The sequence below is a fragment of the Malaclemys terrapin genome, chromosome 24, assembly GCF_027887155.1.
Source record: "Malaclemys terrapin pileata isolate rMalTer1 chromosome 24, rMalTer1.hap1, whole genome shotgun sequence".
Taxonomy (NCBI): Eukaryota; Metazoa; Chordata; order Testudines; family Emydidae; genus Malaclemys; species Malaclemys terrapin.
The window spans coordinates 6,165,252-6,185,302 of record NC_071528.1 but is presented as its reverse complement, the minus strand read 5'-3'; the positions used below and the strand labels follow the sequence as shown (position 1 = coordinate 6,185,302).

The 20,051-nt window shown below is 56.7% G+C and overlaps 2 protein-coding genes across 2 annotated transcripts in view; both read left to right on the top strand.

Annotated features, from left to right (window-relative positions):
• Positions 1–451: 451 nt before the first annotated feature.
• LOC128828894 (diencephalon/mesencephalon homeobox protein 1-like) lies at positions 452–2,755 on the top strand. The gene is made up of 4 exons (XM_054013925.1): positions 452–593; positions 906–1,058; positions 1,438–1,613; positions 2,086–2,755. Exons 1-4 carry the CDS (start codon positions 452–454, stop codon positions 2,464–2,466), a joined length of 852 nt encoding a protein of 283 aa, XP_053869900.1. The 3' UTR covers positions 2,467–2,755.
• Positions 2,756–14,615: 11,860 nt separating this feature from the next.
• ATP8B3 (ATPase phospholipid transporting 8B3) overlaps positions 14,616–20,051 on the top strand; it is a 70,680-nt gene continuing 65,244 nt past the window's right edge. The window contains exon 1 of the mRNA XM_054013297.1: positions 14,616–14,666. The gene's annotated coding sequence lies outside the window, so the exon portion shown is untranslated. The remainder of the gene's footprint in view (positions 14,667–20,051) is intronic.

Genomic DNA, 20,051 nt, shown 5'->3' with positions numbered 1-20,051 from the left:
AGCTGTGACCTGCTGGGTGACCTGGGGTCAGTCACAGCCCTGCTCTGTGCCTCAGTTTCTCCTCCCGCCCATTGTCTGTCCTGTTTAGACTGTCAGCTCCCGGAGGGCAGAGTCTCCCTCTCCCTGGACGTACAGCACCCTGCGTGCCAGGCCCCGAGCTTTGGCCGAGGCCTCTAGATGTTCCTGGAATACAAAGAACAAACAATAATTCAGGCCACAAATTTGAGGCCCAAATCTTTGCATTAGAAGATCCCTGGCACGCTCTGTCCTCCCTCTCTCTGCAGGGCACTGCCCCGCTGCCCCAGCCCCCCCGGCGTAACCCCGGCTGCTCCCCCCTCTCCTTACACGGAGAGTGGTTGAGCTGCTCTCTTTATGGTGACCATGTTTTTAAAGCTGCCTTTTGTTTCCAGGGCCCTGGCGTGAGACCCCCGGCTGCTAGCGGGGCCCCTCCATGTACTACTTCAGCGGGGGCGCGCACACCCTCGGCAGCATGAACCCCCTCTCCCTGCTTTACAGCCTGCACCAGCTGCCGCCCGCTCCGGCCCCCCAGCCCTCCTCCCTGCGTGCAGTGAGCGTGGTGGATCGGCTAGCAGGTAGGGTGGGCGAGGAGCGGGGGGTCTGGCATGGGGGGAGCAGGGCGTGGCTCGAGGCTTTGGCAATTTACCGGGGTTGTGAGGAGAACCACAGCAAAGACTGGGAGCTGGGGGCCGGAGCAGCAGCCCAGCCCGGGGACACTGTGATCTAAGGGCACAGGGCCAGGACCCACGGACACACCCGGCCGATTGCAGTCACGTTCCTTATAGGAAAGGTACCAGATGGGGACCCTTGAGTAGCGTTCTGCACTGGAGAGGTTTCACAGCTGCGCTGTGGACGGAGATCTCTCCCTGAGCCGGGACGACGGGTCTGAACGGTTCCCCGTCTGCTCCCCAGTAGGAATAAATGGTTGGGCCTCAGGCGGGCCCGGTCGCTGGGAAACCACTGGGCTAAGACGTGCTGCTGGCCGCAGGGGTCTGAGCCAGCCCCACCGTGGCGCGTCGGGCACTGTGCTGCGGAAAGAGGTATCGGGTCTTTAAAGGTCCCGTGGGACTTTAATTTTTACAAGAGCAGGAATATGAACTCAGGCGTCCTGGCCAAATTCCAGCCTGGACGATGCCATTGGCCCTGCTCAAATCCGCCCCCAGAAGTCTCCTTCAGCTTCTCTTCTAACTGGTTGTGTAGCATTGCTGTGGGCTGTGAAACAGCTGCCATGCCCAACCCCAGAGGTGGCTGCATTTCAGCGGTGGGTGTATGAGCCCAAGTGAAGTATGTAGAGGTGCTCTCTGAGGAGAGCTGCCCCAAGATCGTTTTCCTGTGGTTGGGCATAGGGCAGGCCCCAGCAGTTGACTCTGCACAGAGGATTTTAGTTCTTTCATTCCAGTCCCTTCCCTTGCTCCCCAGAGCTCCTGCTGGAAGCGCGCTACGGGATCCCCCAGAAGCAGCGCCGGAGCCGCACGGCATTCACCGGCCACCAGGTGGAGGCGCTGGAGAGAGCCTTTGAGAAAACCCAGTACCCCGACGCGGTGACCAGAGAGCGGCTGGCCGTGCTCGTCAACCTGCCCGAGGCCAGGGTCCAGGTAACCCCACCGAGCGCCCCGCACCCACGCCCTGGGGAGCTGCAGACCGGGCTGGATCTGGGCTACGGGGGTGTCTTGCTAGTGGCTCCCTTGGGAGCTGGGCTGGAGGAGTCTGGCATTTCAGGAATTTACCCTTTCGTGTCCCAGGCAGACCATGGTTTTAAAGGCTCTCCGAGCGGGCAGAGAGTTGGCACAGTGCATGGACCACAAGGGGTGGAGAAGTGTGAGCCAGGCACTGGGGGCAATCCCAGCATTCCCTCTGCCCCCTTCCTTGGGGCTGGCCTCCATCTTGCCTCCATCTAGACTGTGTGGGGCAGGGAACCATGGGGCTGTCATGCCTCTGGGCAGGTCTGTGCCCCCCCCCCCCCCGCAAGGGGGAAGAAGCGCCCCAGCAAGCGCGGGTGGGTCCCACGTGCACGGTGCTGACCACCGGCCGAGTCATTAATCATCCCTTTGGCCCCTCCCCTGCCAGGTGTGGTTCAAAAACCGCCGAGCCAAGTTCCGCAAGGGCCAGCGCCAGCAGCCAGACCAGGGGGAGGCCGTGAGCCCCAGGGGGGCAGACGGCGCCGCGGGGCGCTCCCTGTTGGGGCCGAGGCTCCGGCCCGTGGCCGAGGGCAGCCCGCCAGGAGCAGAGCATCTCCCGGCCTCTGCGAAGAAGGCCCCGGGTGGCGTGGCGCTGCCTTCCCGGTATCCCCCAGGCGACCTTCCGCCAGCGCCCAGCAGGATTTGGCCTCTGGAGGGAACGTGGCCGGGGACAGAACTCAAAAGCGGAGGCCTCGCTGGGCCGAGGAGTGACCTGAGCCTGAGTTACCTGCCGGCATTCCCTTTCCCACCCTACTGGCTGGCTGGGTAGGGTCCCCGGCTGGCCGGAGCGACCCAGACACCTGCCCGGAGCCAGGCGGGCTGGGGCTGCCCCGGTGCCGTGCCAGACCAGCTCGTCCCGCTCCCTGATCACCACACCAGGCCCACCCCGACCTGCCTGGAGCCCGCAAGCCCCCCCGTCGGGCTGAGCTGAGACCCAGCGGAGTCGTGTCACCCGTGTGAACTCCCACCAGGGCAGGAGCCCAGCAGCGATGGCTGGGCGTGGGGGGTTTCCTTCCCCGCAAGCTCCATGCTGACGTGGGATGGGGATGGGGGTTCGTTCGTGGCCGAATAGACTCTCTGTGTGTCACAATAAAATGGGTTTTCAAACCCCTCCCGCATGGCTTCCATGGCCCTTCCCCTTTCCTGAATTCCTCCCTTGCTCGCACCGGCTCTCCCCTGCTCCCCACGGCTCTGGCAGGGCGGGGCCCAGGGACTGGGGGGGCACTCTGGCCCCAGGGGGACTGGGATGAGCTGTTCTGGCCCAGCCACTCCGCGCTGATGTTTGCTGGGGGGGGAGGGGGGGGCCCTTGCCTCAGTGCTCCCCCGAAGAGCCCAGAGTCACCAGCTGAGACGCCTCTCTGAAGATACCAGAGGTGGAGGCATTTCTGGCCAATGAATTGTGGGGAGGGGAACCCAGGGCCCATTGGGGGAGGGGGTGAGGGGGGGGGAAGTTCACCCTTCCCCCAGCCCCTTTGGGAATAGTGGGGCTGGGGACCCTTGTTCTCCTTCACTCCCTCTGAAGCAGCTTCCCCTGAGTTTTGAGGTTCAGGTTCCCAGCAGTCTGGAGCCTCTGACACACAGGGCAGCAGGTCCTGTTCTCTCCACCGGGGGGCAGTGGTGCAGACACTCACGCCCCTCAGCTCATTACTGGAGTGAAGTGGTCCTAAGAGGGTTAACTGGGGGCCCCAGCCGGCTATGGGGTGGAGGGCTGGTTGGCCCCTGGAAGGTCCCCCCCCACAGCCAGTTCCCAGCCTGGAGTCCTGGGAGCAGAGCTTGGACAACAGTTACCGCGTCGTTACCTCAATCGGTCGCCCAGGGACACGCCCCAGGAGGACTCGTCCCCCAGCTGTTCTTGGGGGCTCCGCTGTGAGCGCTGAAAGGCTGGGCCAGCTGGAGCGGGGGGAGGGGGGAGCTTGGGTCAGCCCTGGAGGAGGGGTGCGGGTACCCTGCACCCCAGGAGCTTAGAGGTCGGGCAGGCTGGTGCCATGATGAGGGATGCAGAGGCCATGGACATGCCTCAGAGCAGAGGCCGGATGTGCAGGTGGAACCAGCATCTTACCAGGTAAAGGGGGAGGATAGAGGCACCCCCAGACGGGGACCCCCCATTTTCTCATGATCTGTTCAGCTCCCACCATGGCATCTAATAGTCAGCAACAGGACAGGGAGGGGCTGGGGGCTCGGTTCTGTCCCAGGGGAAAGCGGGTGAAAATTGCTCCCAGCTGACAGCGGTGGAGCGGCCCGAGCTGCTCTCAGCTGGTCCCCCGCCCCCATGGCTGTCTGAGCAGAGGCTGAGGACTGGATGGCGGCTGGCCTCCCCTCCTGGTCCCCGGCACGGTGCTCCCAGCTCCGGACAGGGTGCATTGCTGGGTGCTATGGGCAGCATGTCCACAGGCCCCCCGGGCTGCCCAGCCAGCCCCAGTCTGGGGAGAGCTGGGTGCTGCACGGAGCTGGGTCCTGGCATCTCTTCTGTCTGAGGCCAGACGCCAGGCGCTGCAGAGGGGCCTGGAGCGCGGTCAGCCGTCAGCCTCAGGGTGTGGGCGCCCGACATGGTCACGCCAGAGCCTCCGACACGTCCAGGAGGGGGTTTCTCTGAGAGGAGAACTGGCTCTGTGGGCGCAGGGAGGGAAGCCCCAGCCCTTCTCTCCCCCGGCTGATCCATCCCCACCCGTCACTCAGGGGCCTTGTTAGGGTGTCTGCAGCAAAGCCGTGACCCCCACTCATGGATCCAGGGTGGGGCGCAGCCCCTCGTGCTGGCAGAGATCCTTAGCGTGGGCTAGCCGGGGCTGGTTGGGTAGCTACCCGAAAGCTCCCAGACGGTGGCAGTGTCACACTGTGGGCCGAAGAGGGTATCCGGAGAGATGGCGACGCTGCAGAACCTGTTCCTCTCATGGCTCGGTGCGGGAGGAGAGGGCATTGGGGATGCAATGTATTCACCCTGGCCAATATACCAGGAGCCATTGGACAAGAGACAAAGGGTGGGAGGGGAAACTGAGGCACAGAGAGGGGACGGGACTTGCCCTAGGTCACCCAGCAAAGCAGGGGCAGGGCCAGGAAAAGGACCCAGGTCTTCTGAGTCATAACTCCAAGCTGCGTCCACTAGACAATGCTGCCTCCAGCATGCCGGAGCGGGCCTGCTTCATCCCTAGTGCAACTCGCTGAAACTGTGTCGGGGGTGTTTTGCATGTGCAAAATGCCTGTTTGCACATCCGGGTGTACATCTTATGGGCATGAAGCAGGCCGTGGGTTGGAGATCCTGGCCCCCTAGAAGTCAGTGGCAAATTGCTGCTGACCTCAGTAGGGCAGGAGTTCCCCCCGGGCATTTCCTGGGCTGCTACATCTGATTTCAAAGCGGATGTTCCAGCTACCCCAGCCCCGTCCCCGATTCAGGTCTCTCAGGGTGGTGAGCGGAAGTGGCAGATTGTGTCCGAGTGTCTAGAAATGGGAACTTTCTCAGCCGCTCCTGGACCCGTCCTAGCGCCCGTGCAATGCACGTCCCCTGCACACACCGGACTGCCCACCGCAGCTGTGATGACGCCTCCCCTTGGCCCATCACACTGTCACTTGGCACAGGCAGAAATGCAGCCGGAAGAGGGCATGTGGGCCTGCCCATGGTGCTCTTGGGCTACCTGGATTGGGCTGGGGGCCGGCCAGAGCCAAGACCAGCTAAAGACCTCCCCAGCGGCTCTTGGGCCTGACCAGTGACAGTCAGTGCTTGGAGCTCCCTGAGGGTGAGCAGGAGCATTGTGGGATAGCACTGGGAGGACTTCCTCCAGCTGCCAGGGTGAGGTGTGGGATGTCCAAGACAGGGCTGGACGGACCCTAGGTCTGAACCAGCCTGGTGAGTCCGAGGTGTCTCCTGCTCTCACCACTAGACCGCGCTCCCCTCTCCCGCTGGGAATAGAACCCAGGAGTCCTTACAATTGCCTGCTCCAGCCACTAGACAAGTCTGCCCGTGTATTGTAAGAGCTCAGGCAGGATTTCTTCGGGCAAGGGCTGGTCTGTCTTTGCGCAGTGCTGGGGCCCGGCAGTGAGAGCGTCGGCTTGGCCCCCCGATCAGTGCTGACTGCAGAGACACAGGGCGTGGGAATCCACTGGCTAACCAGCTTCCCAGTTGAGCAACCTGCAAGCCGGGGAGTGACGGTGGCATCTGCATGAACGTGGCACAGGTTGGGCAGGAGCTTTCCATCTCTGGCAGGCTCTGCGGCCGCGTGGCACAACCACACGTGCTCCTCCGGCTCCTGGGGCTTTCCTTGAGCAGCGACGCCCCGCAGGCCACGACACCCAGTTGGCTGGAGGGCTGGCGGGAGAAGCAGCCAACTTCACTGCTTCCTGGATGGCAGATCTCCAGCAGCGCCGGGTTAGTGCGTTAACTCTGTCTCAGGGGCCTCTCCCCGTTTCTCTGTCCCATCTCGGGCTGTTTCCGAGTGATGCAGCGAGTGGTCGTGTGCGAAATGTGGAGACTGGGTTAGACTCCGCCTGCGATGCGCTCATGGAGAAGTGTCATCTAGTGGCAAGGGTTGGGGCCTGGGAGGCAGGACGCCTGGGTTCAATGCTTGACTCTGCCCTTGCATTCACCCTGGGATCTTCCCCACCGTGCGGCGCACGGGGATAACAATGGGCAGTGAAACGTGGAGCTCCAAAGCTCTGACGAAAGGTCCCGTGTGCTGCAAGTGCTCAGTGTGGGTGTGACTTATTGTCAGACATTGCCCAATGCCAGAAGTAGGCCCGGCGCCTCTGGGCTCCACCCACCCTGCCTGGATTCGGATGCAAAGTGATCTTCACCCGCTGTTGTAAATCAGCCCCAGGTGGAATCTCTGAAGGCCAGTTTTACATGCTCACTTTCAGAGGCCAGCAGGTTCCAGCCTGGAGGATGCTGGGATTTTGGGGGCTAACTGTCCCAGATGGATCCCATCAGACCTTGGCACTGAAGGTCATAGAGGAGTGAGAGATCCAGGAGGGATGACGCACCTGGAACATGTCAGGAACACTGGGACAGGGATGCGGTCAGAAGATGGAGCGGCAGATAGGGCTGATTGGGTGTGGGGGTGGAGGGAAGGGTGTGGATGGCCTGGAAGGGAACTTGCTAAGCAGGTTCTTAGTGATGAGCTTATGGGTGTCAGAAGCATGGAAATGCTGCCTGGAGTAACCCAACCCCCGGGGAGGAGAGTGGGGTGAATCAGGACAGGCGGAGGGGCTTCTCCACATTAGGAATTCTCCACCGATGGCAGCTACCGACTGAGCTGGAGTGAAAACCGGGCAAAAGGGATCGGCTCCCCGGCGTGGTAGATGTTGAGGGTGGTAAGTAGAGCGAGAGCCTTGGAAGCCCAGGTGCCCTAGTACAGCCCAAGCCCCAGGAGGGAGAGGCGGGAGGAAGCAGAGCTGGGCATGGTGGTCGTTTCCAGCTTCAGCTGCGTGACCAGGCTGGTGCCAGGAGGTCAGACCCCCGCTCCTAGAGCTGGGCGCAGAACGAATTTTTTTCCCGGGTCCCTGGACGTTCCGAAGAAGGAAGAAGAATCGGTTTGGCTCAAACCACATCCCAAAATTGCAAAACCGGTTTTGGCAAATGAAGAACATCGGCTTTGGGCTGATGGGAGCGAATCCCCATAGCCTGGAGCCGGTGTCGGGGCACTCCCCTGCCGCGGTGGAGGGATTTGAACGCGGGTCATTCATAGTGGCAATTCATAGGACTGCAGGATGACACTGACTGGTCGCTGGGTCTGGCCGCGTGACTGAGAATGACTCGGTCCCCGCTCCAGTGCCGGCTTAATTAGTTTTAAACACCGGCCCAGCTTCACCAGGAAGTGCCCCATAGCCCAGCGACCGGGGCTCACGCCTGCCTTTAGAGGAGACCCAAGTTCCAATGGCTTCTCCCTCTCACGACGGTGTAACTCGTCCTGGAATAACCAGTCGAGCAACATTTCCCCAGTCTTGGGTCTCATCTGAACCGGAGCTAGAAAACGGGTCCCCTTTTGATGGTGTCACAGCTGGAACAGACAGTTGGGTGGTGCCTGAGAATTCCCAGGTGAATTCTCTCCCATCTGAGGAGTTCAGATGGCTGGTTCTCGGTGATCCAGGTCTCTAAGGACTTAGGAGCCGTTTGGGTTTGGACTTTTATTTCCACCCGGTAAAAGGCCCCACGGTCTCATGGGCAGGGGATGCAGGTGGGGCAGGAGAGTGAAGGGGAGAGGACGAGTCCAGATGTCCAGAAGCACCCTTTGATTAGTGACCTTAAAGGGCAGGCAATGAGCATGCTTCGATCTGGCCTTTGGAAGGGGGGCTCCGTGGGGAGGAGTGGGGCCTGTCGATACCTCAGAGGGTTTAGGAGTTGCATCTCCTAGCTTGAGAGCTTTTCTTGCCCTTTAATACTACTCCCTAGCTAATCTCCCCAGAGTCCACCCTTTCTTGGGCTCTGCCATGACCATGAAGTTCCAACCAGCTGAGCCCGCCTGACCCACCAGCCTGGGCTCCCTTTACACCGCATTGTTGAGGCAAGCCAGCCAAGCCCTCCCTCAGGCTGCAGACTGCACTTTACCGGCATACATACAGGTCGGGACAAACCCCGCTGCAGCTTCGCACAGACGCTGAAATCAGTTCTGCCTGGGAAGGCTCAGCTAAGGAATTGCCCAGTACTCAAGTGCACCCCCCACCCAGAGAGTAAACCCCAAATTGTACCATCTTGCGCTGCACAGAGAACTGCACAGCGCAAGCTCATGAAATTCACCCCTACCCTCAATGTGGAGAGAGAGACACACAGCTTTCTGCCCCAAGTGATTTCCACACACACTGGCTTTAGACAAAACAAAAGCAAGTTTATTGGCTACAAAAGATAGATTTTAAGTGATTATCAGTGGGTAGCCGTGTTAGTCTGTATCCACAAAAACAACAAGGAGTCCGGTGGCATCATCAATTATTGGGAGTGGACCACATCCACCCTGATTGAATTGGCCCTCTCAACACTGGTTCTCCACTTGTGAGGTAACTCCCTTCTCTTCATGTGTCATTATATAATGCCTGCATCTGTAATTTTCATTCCATGCTTCAGAAGAAGTGGGGTTTTTACCCACGAAAGCTTATACCCAAATAAATCTGTCAGTCTTTAAGGTGCCACCGGACTCCTTGTTGTTTTTAAGTGATTATAAGGGATAACAAACAGCTCAAAGCAGATTACCTAGCAAATAAAACAAACGCAATCTAAGCTTAATATATAAAGAAACTGGTTATCAGCAGCAAACTCTCACCCAAAATGTTGTTTTAGGCAGATTGCAGAGGTTCTTGAAGGCAAGCCACATTTGTCCAGTCTTTTAGTTCTTAGGTATTTCCAGCAATCCTGGGTGGGAGTCAATAAAGAGCCAGCCACAATGATGTCACTCCCCTGCCTTAAATAGTTTTTGCGTCTGGCGGGAATCCTTTGTCTCCCAGCGTGATTCCCACCCCTGGTCAGTGGAAAAATACGAGTATTATGGAGTCCAGCACCAGGTGACTTGGTCACATTGACCCTGCAGCCAGGCTGTTTGTAGTGTCCCCAGTGGGAAATTAGCATCTTCAGAGACCCTAATGGCCCTTCCCAACCAGCCATCCAGACTGATTTCATTCTTTCTAGTGGGCATTCCCCAGGTGTAAACACATTTGTAATAGATGCATAGACAATATTCCTAACTTCAGATACAAAAATGATCCATGCATACAAATAGGATAAGCATCTTCAGTAAATCATAGCCTTTTCCATGGTACCTCACATGACCTACCGGGTATAAAATACATCATAGTTATGCCATAATCCAATCATAACGATCTCTCTCTGAAGAATATGAGGTGTGATGCCACACGTGCATTGAATATAGCTGAGCATTGGTGTGCCTGAGCTAGCATGTGCTGGGATGTTCCTTTCAGCCATGACTGGGCAGTGATCGCTTCGCCAGGCATTTTCCTCCCAGGGCTTGGTTAATTACATCCGCGGGTTTCTTTGGTTAATTGCAGGGAGTGATTGCTTGGCAAAAGTTTCATCCTCATTGGCCCGGGCCCAGGGTTGCCAGGACGACCTCAGAGGTTTTCCACAGTGTTATTGGTTCGTAAACTCGCCTGTCAGAATTGCTTGCCATTATTTCCCCCCCCTCCCACCCCGGCTATTTAACAAAAAAGAGCAAGAGAGACTGTGAGTGTGTGGGGTGGGGGACAGGGGATAGCAAGTGGGTTTGGTTCCCCCTGCATCCCACCCCTGGCTGCTCCCAGAGGCTAAGGAGTGGGGCGAAGGGCTGGGAAGGTGGGGTGAGAGGAAAGGGCTGTACGGGGCTGCCTGTTTGTGGGTGTCTGGCAACTTCCCACCATTCGGTGCTGGTGCCTGATAATCTTTTGCATTGACTGGTTTTATTAGACTCCTAGACTCTAAGGCCAGAAGGGACGATCATGGTCCTCCAGTCTGACCTTCTGCACGTCGCAGGCCACAGAACCTTGCCCTCCCAACCCCCCCCCCTCCTGTAATAGACCCCAACCTCTGGCTAAGTTACAGAAATCCTCAAATCATGATTTAAAGACTTCAAGTTACAGAGAATCCACCATTTCCATGAGTTTAAACCTGCCAGCGACCCGGGCCCCAAGCTGCAGAGGAAGATGAAAAACTCCCAATCTGACCCGGGGGAAAATTCCTTCCTGACCCCAAATATGGTGATCGGTTAGACCCTGAGTATGTGGGCGAGCCCCAGCCGCCAGACACCTGAGCAAGGATTCTCTGTAGTAACTCAGAGCCCTCGCCACCTAGTGTCCCATCACTGGCCGCCGGAGAGATTTGCTGCTAGCAGTCGCAGATCGGCTACACGCCATTGTAGGCAGTCTCATCATCCCATCCCCTCCAGAAGCTTAACAACTCAGTCTTGAAGCCAGGTCGTTTTTTTGCCCCCACTGCCCCCTTGGAAGGCTGCTCCGGAACGTCAGTCCTCTGATGGTGAGAAACCTTCACCTAACTTCAAGCCTAATTTGACTCCTTTAGGGGTTTATAATGGAGAGGTGGGCTCGGCGCTTCTCCTTAGCTTTGCAGTGGCTGATGCCTTATGGAAGGTGCCTCTTCCTTCTCTGAGCTGTTTTGTTCTGTGGGGGGCGGGGGGAGAGGCAGATCAGAGCAGATGTGTGGGGGGCGATGGGAGCAATAAATAACAGCAGCTTTGCTCTCGGTAGCTCAAACAGCAACAGCCGTGAAGCCGCGGCAGCATGGGCCCCTCCACGGGACGCTGCCTATGGACTTGTGCGGCCACTGTGCTGCCATGTCTTTGCTGCCATTGGTCCCCGAGCTAGCTAGATCGGAGCTGGCTTGGGTCCGTCTACACATGCTGCACCCTCCGATTGCAATGTAGACATAGCCTAAGTGATGTCGACTCCCAACCATCACGTGACTCCAGGAGCTGGGGCTTTAAGAACACCAGATTGTGAGCCCGCACCTCTTCTTCCCCCCAAGACGCTGCCCCCTGTTTGCTCCTCTCCATCCTCTTGCCCCCTCACCCCCACTGCTCACCATTATGGCTGGTAAAAAGTGGGAGGACCATAGTCCCCTCGCCGCCCTGTTCCGGCACCCCGATTGTAGACCATGTGGCTCAGTGGGAGTGACTCATACATCCAAGGCTGTTAGAAACTTGTCCTCTTTCTAATCCCACCTTCTCTGCAATGATCATGTGCTGCCAATATTTGAACCCCCAGATCCCACCCCCCCAACTGTGATGCTCCCAGTGAGTTAGGGAGGAGAGGTGAGCAAGTATGCGCTGATTCATTCGTTTTCCTAGTGAACCCACAAGATTTCCACGCCACGGCCATGACTCAGGCAGGCCCGTCCCGCTGAGCAAAGTGGCATGTTTCTACCAACATCCTCTAAGAAACCATGTGTGAATTTGCATAGATGCTCATCTATTTGCATCAAGACAGGCGCAGACATGACCTTTTGCGAGTATGTGAAAGATTGTCTTGTAATTCAGGCGTTACCTTAGTTCGGGCGGTCACAGGAGCCGACTGCATGAGCGCTCCGGGGCTGGAGCACTCACCAGCCACAGCTGATCTGCTCCACCAAACAGCTGATCGGGGCGTGTTTGGTGGCTTGGGGAGGGGCTTGGGGAAAGGCAGAGAGCAGTGAGTGGCGGGCAGGCGGAGGCCTTGGGGAGGGGGCAGAGCAGGGGCAGGAGGAAGCGGCGTGAGAACGGGGCCTTGAGGGAGGGAGTTGGAGTGAGGGCGGAGCCTCAGGAGAAGGGGCGGAGCAGAGGCAGGAAGAGGTAGAGCGAGGCGGGGTGTGGGGATGGAGCCTTGGGGCAGAGGGAGAGTGGAGCACCCCCGGGGAAAGCTAAAAGTCCGCGCCTATGTAGGCAGTGTCTTCCACCCCCAGCACTGAAAAACCATGAGTCAGACCTACTCCCCCACCCCAAAATCGTGAGATCAGTTTAAAAGTCATGAGATTTTACACATCGCGTGTAGGAGATCTGGGTTCAATTCCCAGCTCGGCTAATACTTCCTGTCTGACCGTAGCATATTGCCTTGCCTCTGTTTCCCCTCCCACCCTTTGTCTATGTCGAATGGAAGCTCTCTGGGGCACCATGTTAGCCTGGTCCATCCGCCGTCTCCCTTTGATTTCACTGGCTGTCGTGGAGTGACCAGGCTGGCTGTCTCAGCTCCTACTCCTGTCGGCTGTGAAGCACCCGGCAGCTGGGCTGTCTCGGCAGAGTGACTGGGGATGTCTCGGCAGTTTCATTTTAGGGGTGTCTGTAGGTCCTAAATTATTTGATTGATCATAAAGGGACCAGGGATGACACTTTCCCGTGGAAGAAGAGCTCTGTGGAGCTGGCAAGCTGGCCTCTCTCGCCAATAGACGTTGGTCCAATAAAAGATATTGCCTCGCCTACCTTGACTTGCTCACGGCTACATTTTGCTCTCTGCCTGTCTATCCAACACCCATTACCAGCATGTCTGAGCTCTGCACAGCCCATCTGTTCATTCCCCCTCCCCGCCGGGAGGCAGGGTGGGGCCGTTACCCCCCTTGTACAGAGGGCAGACTGAGGAGACAGACTGGGCCAGGTGACACAGGGAATTTGTGGCAGAGGAGGGAACTGAGGCAGGTCCACCCAGTCATAGGCCAGTGTAACCACTGGACCATCCTTCCTTGTGGGTGGTGCTATGGTCTCTCCTGCCCCCCCGTCCCCCATACATGCAGTGTTGCCAAACTCTCCCCAAGAACGGGATTCTGGCTCTTGCTGGAGCCTGTCTGCCCAGGTGCGGGAAGCTTCAGCCTTCCCTGATTTGCAGACTGCCCCAGGGAAAACCCCTCTGATTGGCTGCCGTCCCCACTTCCCAGCCCCCTGGGGAAGAACAGCCAATTGCAGCGGCTGTGGGGAACTGAAAGATGTTTTCGGGTCGGGGAGAGGGAGCAACCAATGCTGTTTTCAGAGGGAGGGCGGGGCACAGGGCAGCTCCATCCCCTTCTCTCCCCTCCTGTCTCATGCTGCAGCACCAGGCCTGGCGAGGGGGCAGATCCCCCTTGGAACTGCTCTGCCCCCCAGGCCTGGGTGTGTGAAGAACCACCCCAGGTGCAGGAGGACCATCGGTGCTGGGAGGCAAGGGGCGGAGGTGGGGCTGAGAGGCAAAGGAGTGTGTGTGCAGAATTGTGAGGCTGGGTGGATGCAGTTGATGTGGGGCTGGGACAGATGTAAAAAGCTGGGCGGCACCCCCCAAACTCATTTGGTTGGGGGTCCAGCATTGATGTGGGAGCTGGTGCAGAAAGTTAATTGATGGGGGGAGGGGTACAGCACCCCAAATTGTCTTTCTCATTATTATTTGCCACCACTAACTGCAATACACACACGGGGGAGTTTTTTTCAAAAATCAGGCGACAACTGAAAAAATATGAATTAAAAAAATTCTCGCGATTTTAGGGCCAATCGTGGGATCTGTCGGGGCTGAGCCGGTATTTGGGAGCCTTTGGGGTTGGCAAAAATAGATTTGCAGCTTCTAAGGCGGGAAGGAACCATGGTGATCATCTAGTCTGATCTCCTGGCCAGCCCAGGCCAGAGGCCTTCCCTGAATGACTTCCTGCTTGCGCAAATGCCATGTGTGCGTGGGAGGAGCTCTCCCTAAAATTCCATCCTCCTCCCTCTAGCCACGCCTGAAAACACTCCCCTGCCACAACGCGGCCTCCTTACCCAGTGCCCTGCAAAGCACTCGGCAATGCTTAAGGCAACCGGTGAAGTGATCAGGCGAATCGCGATTGTCTTGCTCTCACCTCGTGCTACTCCCCAGCCCGTCTGTTAGATCCAATTGCTGTCTCTTGCCTACGCTGAGACCGGAAGCTCTTTGGGGGCAGGGAGCGTCATTCGGTGATTGTACAGCGCCTAGCACCATGGGGCCTGACCCGATTGCAGTGTCGTGATGCTCACTGAGATAAAGCCTGGGTGAGGTGGAGGGGCTAGACCCGAACAGTCGGGTGTTTGGCTGCAGAGGGGTGCCTGGCTGTGGGGCAGGGGTTGGGGAGCGGTGCTCCAAAGGTGTGGCACTGACCCTGGACCCTCTGTTATGCAGAGCCTCCCGATGGGCTGGCGAGGTCATCGCCAGACCCTGTGGCTGCTGGCGTCTGGCAGCTAAATACAGCTGGGGAAAGTCTATTGTGTAAAGAAAAAACAACACCCACGTCCCAGCGGAGCTGGCCTGGGGGGTTGGATCTTACTGTGTTTGTGGAGTGCCACCACAACCCCCTCTTTCCATCCGCTCTGGCAGGAGCACCAGCGCTGACAGGAATGAAGAAGGTTTTGTTTGCACATGCTTTTGTAGAGATTCTGGGAGGAGCCCGACACGCCCTACTCTCTGCCTCCCTCTGGCTCGCCGTTGCATTGAAAAGCTCTGGGTGCCAGTGGGTATCTTTTCAGTTCTCCTCTTCCACCCAGTCCCAGGTGACTTCAGGACACGGGAGGCAGAAGCGCTGTGATCCAGAACGGGACCCACAGAGAGCTGGTAAGAGCCGTGGCCCTGGCTGCTAGAGGGTCGTTTGTGGTGCTGTTGTGATTTGCGTGTCTGGCCGATCCAGCAGCAGCATAACAAGGCCTTTGGGGAATGGAGCGGGGAGGTAGGGGCTGGGCCACCTGGCTGCCTTCTTCTAATAATACTCCAGCAATAGCTTCAACGGCACTGGTAAGCGGGAGTGTTTGGGGCCGGCTCTGCAGGAGCTGGGGGATGTCACACAGGACGGGACACTTGTCGTGAGATCAGAATTGAAGTTATGCCCGTGAGGCTGCAGGGGAAAGGGAAGGCGGCTAGTGAAGAGCCAGAGACTGGCATTCGCTGGGTGGTCACGGCAGCTTAGCCAGGGAAAGGGCAGAGAAGTCAAGGAACTCTGGTAAAGGGCACCTGTGTGTGCGGGTTTTACCATCTAATCCAGTGAATGAAGAGGTAACCATGAGCTGTCTATCATCAGACACATCTATCTATCTATCTATCTATCTATCTATCTATCCCCATCCACCCCCTGTATCTATCTATCTATCTATCTATCTATCTATCTATCTATCTATCTATCCCGCCTGAGACACCCCATCTATCTATCTATCTATCCCCATCCACCCCATCTATCTATCTATCTATCTATCCCCATCCACCCCCTCTATCTATCTATCTATCTATCTATCTATCTATCTATCCCCATCCACCCCCTCTATCTATCTATCTATCTATCTATCTATCTATCTATCCCATCCCCATACACATCTATCTATCTATCTATCTATCTCCATACACTCCTTTCTGTCTGTCTATCTGTCTAATCATCACCCACTCTTCCCTGTCTGTCCATTCGCCATGTTACGCATTCCTCTATATCTGTCTCTCCATCCATCTACACCATCTGTGATGAGGATCCTTGTGGTGGTATCAGAGCACCTGAATTGACAAGTTTTCCTTCAAAATTTGCACTGACGGGTGAGTGGCTTTTAACAGCCACTGTCCCCACCTGCCCCTTGCACAGGGCAAATCAGGACACGTGAGAGGGTAGAGGCTGGCTGAAAGATCGCTGTCGGGTTCAGTCCTTTTATCCTCCCACAACGCTGCAGATCAGCCAAGTTCTGTGATTTTTGTCTTTTGGACAAAGCCATAAAAACCCAGGCGCTCTCTGTTCTTTGTGGACGTTAAAGAGCCCGTGGTACTTTTAATAAGAGTAGGTGTTTTGTCCTATTGCTTTCGCCTTCCCTGGCTGCACTGTGATGCAGGCCGCTGTGTGCCACCTGGCCGCCTACCTTGTGTTCAGCGTGCTTTAAATCCTATATCTGAGGCAGGTGTCACAGGGCATCTCTTTGGGAGCAGCACTGCAGCTCCCAGGGAAGGGCGAGGCATGTGGGGTGAATGCCCTGCTCAGCCGTGTGGCTAGCTCAGTACACTGGGACTCAGGAGAGCCGGCTTCTGTTCCTAGCTCTGCGACTAGCCTGCTGGGTGACCTTGGGCAAGTCACTTTCTGCCTCGGTTTCCCCATCTGTAAGGGGGATGAGGATACTGACGGCCTTTGCGAAGCCCTTTGAAATCAACTGACGAGAAGCGCTAGAGGACAGCTACGTTTTATCCTTATTTGTATTTTCTGCTCCTGTTATTCTGATCGTGTGCAGGAACTTCGCAAATAACAGGGCTGAATTGTAATGGGAAGGGAGTCGGGGGGGCAGGAGGGGGGGCCACAGCAGTTCAGTGGGGAGCACTGTGATTGCATTCATTTACCCTAGCAGGAGAATCTTTCTGGTGCTCTGCATCAGTCAAGCTAGTCGTAGCAAAGCTCCTGCCTGCAGTCCACCAGGTACCAGCATCTGCGGTTCCTTCCTCACACAAGGAGGCCTTACTCATACGAGCAGTCAACATGCCTCCTCCCTTGAGCACTAGATTGGACTCAGCCCTGATGCAGAGGGCTTGACGGCTCTATGGGGTCACCCTGCTGCCCTGTGTCCCTGCACTGGTGCTGCTGCCGGGCTTACGGTGGTTCCATCTGTTTTAAGAGCACAGCCCAGATCTGTGTTGTTGATGCACCAGCGTGTCAGTGTGACGGGTTTTCCCCGAAGCTCGGTCCCTCGGGCTGTGTGAACTCACCCACGCGGCACACAGGAGGGTTCTGCAAACTCATTCTGCGTTCCTCGCTAGAGCACTAAGTGCCAGAGGGTTAAATGCTCCCTTCCTTGGCTCCCTGGCCCGCAGGCCATGGCATTTGAAAGCAGCCTGGGACCCCCTCGCCCCTTTTGCAGCTGGCTGGGGAGGGGCAGAGAATGGGTGGAGCTTTGGCTGCACAGGATGTGCTGCTGAGACAAGACAGAAGGGTAAAACACAATCTGTCCCGGGTACCGCGGTGTGCGAGGTTGGGAGACGACGCGTAACTGTTGATAGTGGGGGGAATTGAAAGGTTCTGGTGATAAGCAGCGGGGTTCACGGCAGGGCTTATAAATACCCGGTGTCGCCCCTGGCTAGGTTTAATAGGCTGCACCATCCCTGCTCTGCTCCTGGGGCAGGGGGCAAACTTAGCCCTAAATATGTGTGTCTGTGTTTGATACACTTTATAACATCACAGGAGCCGTGCGATGCTTAGACAGCTGCGTTCACACCTGCAGTGAGCAGGCACAGCTCCATTGAATGGAGTCCCATAAGAGACTGAAAAGCTCAGTCTTACTTCAGCCGTGAGTAGGGAAGGGGTAGGATGGGACCGGGCTCACAGCAATGAAATCTCATGGTTACGCCAGGCATCTGTAAGGTTTGATTCAAAGTGTCTCAGTGTAAACTCCTTTGAGTCTATCTAGCCTTCATTACTGTGGTGTTGGCACATGTCACAGTCACCACAACAATCCTATGAGGCGGGGCAGCATTGTGCCCATTTTACAGATGGGAAACTGAGGCACGCAGCTGATGAAGTGATTTTCCCAAAGTCACAATGATAGTCAACGGCTACACCAGGAACTGAAGCCGGCTTTTCTAAATTGCCAGCTTGTGTCCTAGCCGCCAGGTCACCCCTCCTATCTTTGGGGCAGGCACCACCTTTGTGTTAGGCCCTGTGCATACGTGTATCTTACTCAGACCCTGACTGGAGCCTCTAGGCCCTATTATAGTCCAATAAACAATAGCAGTGAGAATACAACCCGCGGTTATTACTGGCTGGCTTTGCGTGGCCAGCACAGAAGGAAGTGAGTTTTAAGGCTGGATCTGAATGCTGAAGTGTCTTGGCAGATCCAAGCTGGCTGGGCATTTTGTGCAGAAGAGGGGGCTGGTAAAGGCAAGGAGATGGTTGTGGGAGCAGGGCACCGAGGCTGGTGGAGCAGGACGTGCTGCGGTAGGAGACTAGGGGTAACATTCTTCAAAAGAACCTACGTGACTTAGGAGCCTAAGTCCCAGAGTCACTTTTGCAATCAAAGGAAAGGGGAGTGGGGTGTCGTGGGTAGAGAACTAGACTGGCACTCCGGAGACATGGGTTTTAGTTTTGGCTCTGTTGTTGGCCTGCTGAGTGACCTGGGCGTGTCACTTCCCTGCTCTGTACCTCAGTTTCCCCAGTTGTAGAATAGCGACAGTGATGCTTACCTCCTTTGTAAAGTACTTTGAGATCTACTGAGGAATTGCTCCATATAAGAGCTAGGTATTATTATAGCTCATTTAGACGCTTTGAAAATTTTATCTTAGGTGGCTAATGCAGATAGCTGGGTCCCCTACCTATTCGTCATTGTCCTATGACCCCTTTGGGCCAGCAAGGATGGGGGCCACAGAGCAGGTGCAACCCCCTACTAAGGAACAGCCCCTGGCCACACCAGCCTTGGTAGCCTCTGAATAGTGGGGAGGGGGTGCCAGCCTCCCCTCTGTCCCTGCACTGGTGTGAAGTGAATTCCCTCTCCCATCCCCTTCGTGGAGGGACACAATCTGCCTTGGCAGATGGGCCACCAGCCTGAGTTCAGGAAATGTGGGTTCTCTGCCATTGACTTCCTGGGTGAGCTTGGGTAAGCCTGTATTTTTCCTCCTGCCCTTGGCCTGTCATGTCTGTGTTGTCTGTACGCTCTTTGTGTACGTACCGCACCTAGCACGATGGGGCCTTCATCTTGCTTGGGGCCTCTGTGCACTGCTCTAAGGATAATGTTGGGTTCTCACGCTTTCTACGACACTCCTGCAACAGGGGTTTGCCTGGTGAGATTTTCTTTTGTTCTGTTTATTTTTGACACATTCCTTTCTTCGAGTCCATGGCATCTCCGTCCTCACTTCGTGAGCCGCTTGGATTTGCTGCTCATTGTCTGATTTTTCCGGTTGACGAGAGTATGTATGAAATTTTCTGCCTGGTGCTATGCCAGGTGCTGCGTATTGGCCTGTCCCAGTCTCTGACGTCTGTTTCCTTAGCTCTGGTTAGCAACTGGCTTCTTTGGGACTAGTGAGGTGGTAAGTTAGCAAACAGCTTCTCTGGTCAAGTGGAGGGAGCCTAGACTCCAGTCATGGGCATCCGTGCAAACACCAACTCTCCCTGCAAGGGGGGCAGGAGGAAGCCTCTGGAACAAGCGCTAAGCTTGTCTAACTTAAGTATCTAACCCAACCCTCTGCCTGCTGACCCTCCGTCTTGTGCAAAGGAGCGTAAAATGCTGCTGCCCCAGACTGCGGGCACTCTCCGTGCCCTGTGCATCAGCAGCCCCCAGTGCGACCCGCCTCTCTCTTGTAAGAACACTGTCTTGTGCTGCTTTACCAGGGAGAATGCGCTGGAGCAGATCAGTGTTATCTGTACATTAGATCAGTGGGTCTCCAACGGTGGGTCGGGACCCCAAAGTGGGTCACGCCCCTGTTTTAATGGGGTTGCCAGGGCTGGCATTAGACCTGCTGGGGCAAGGGGTTGAAGCCCAAGTCCAAGCCCCACCACCTGGGGCTGAAGCCAAAGCCCAAAGGCTTCAGCCCTGGGTGGTGAGGCTCAGAGTATAGGCCCCCCTCTGGGGCTGAAGCCCTTGGGCTTTGGCCCCCTGCCTGGGGTGGTGAGGCTCCGGCTTTGGCTTTACCCCACCCAGGACATGGGGCTTGGGCGGGCTCAGGCTTCGGTCCCCACTCCTGGGGTCGTGTGGTCATTTTTGTTGTCAGAAGGGGGTGACGGTGCAATGAAGTTCGAGAACCTCTGCACTAGATCCCAGAGACTCCAATCAGGTTTGCAGTCCCATTGTGCTAGGCACGGTACAAACATATCGAGGCAGAGGGTCCCTGCTCCAGACAGCTGCTGTCAAACAGACAAAAGTTGGGGTGGGTGAGGAGAAAGTGACTTTCTCACAACCATTCAGCAGATCAGTGGCACAGAACACAGCTCTCCTGGTTTGTACTCACATGCCCTAACCACTGGGTAACACTGACTCCTCAGCTCAGACTGTGACAAGT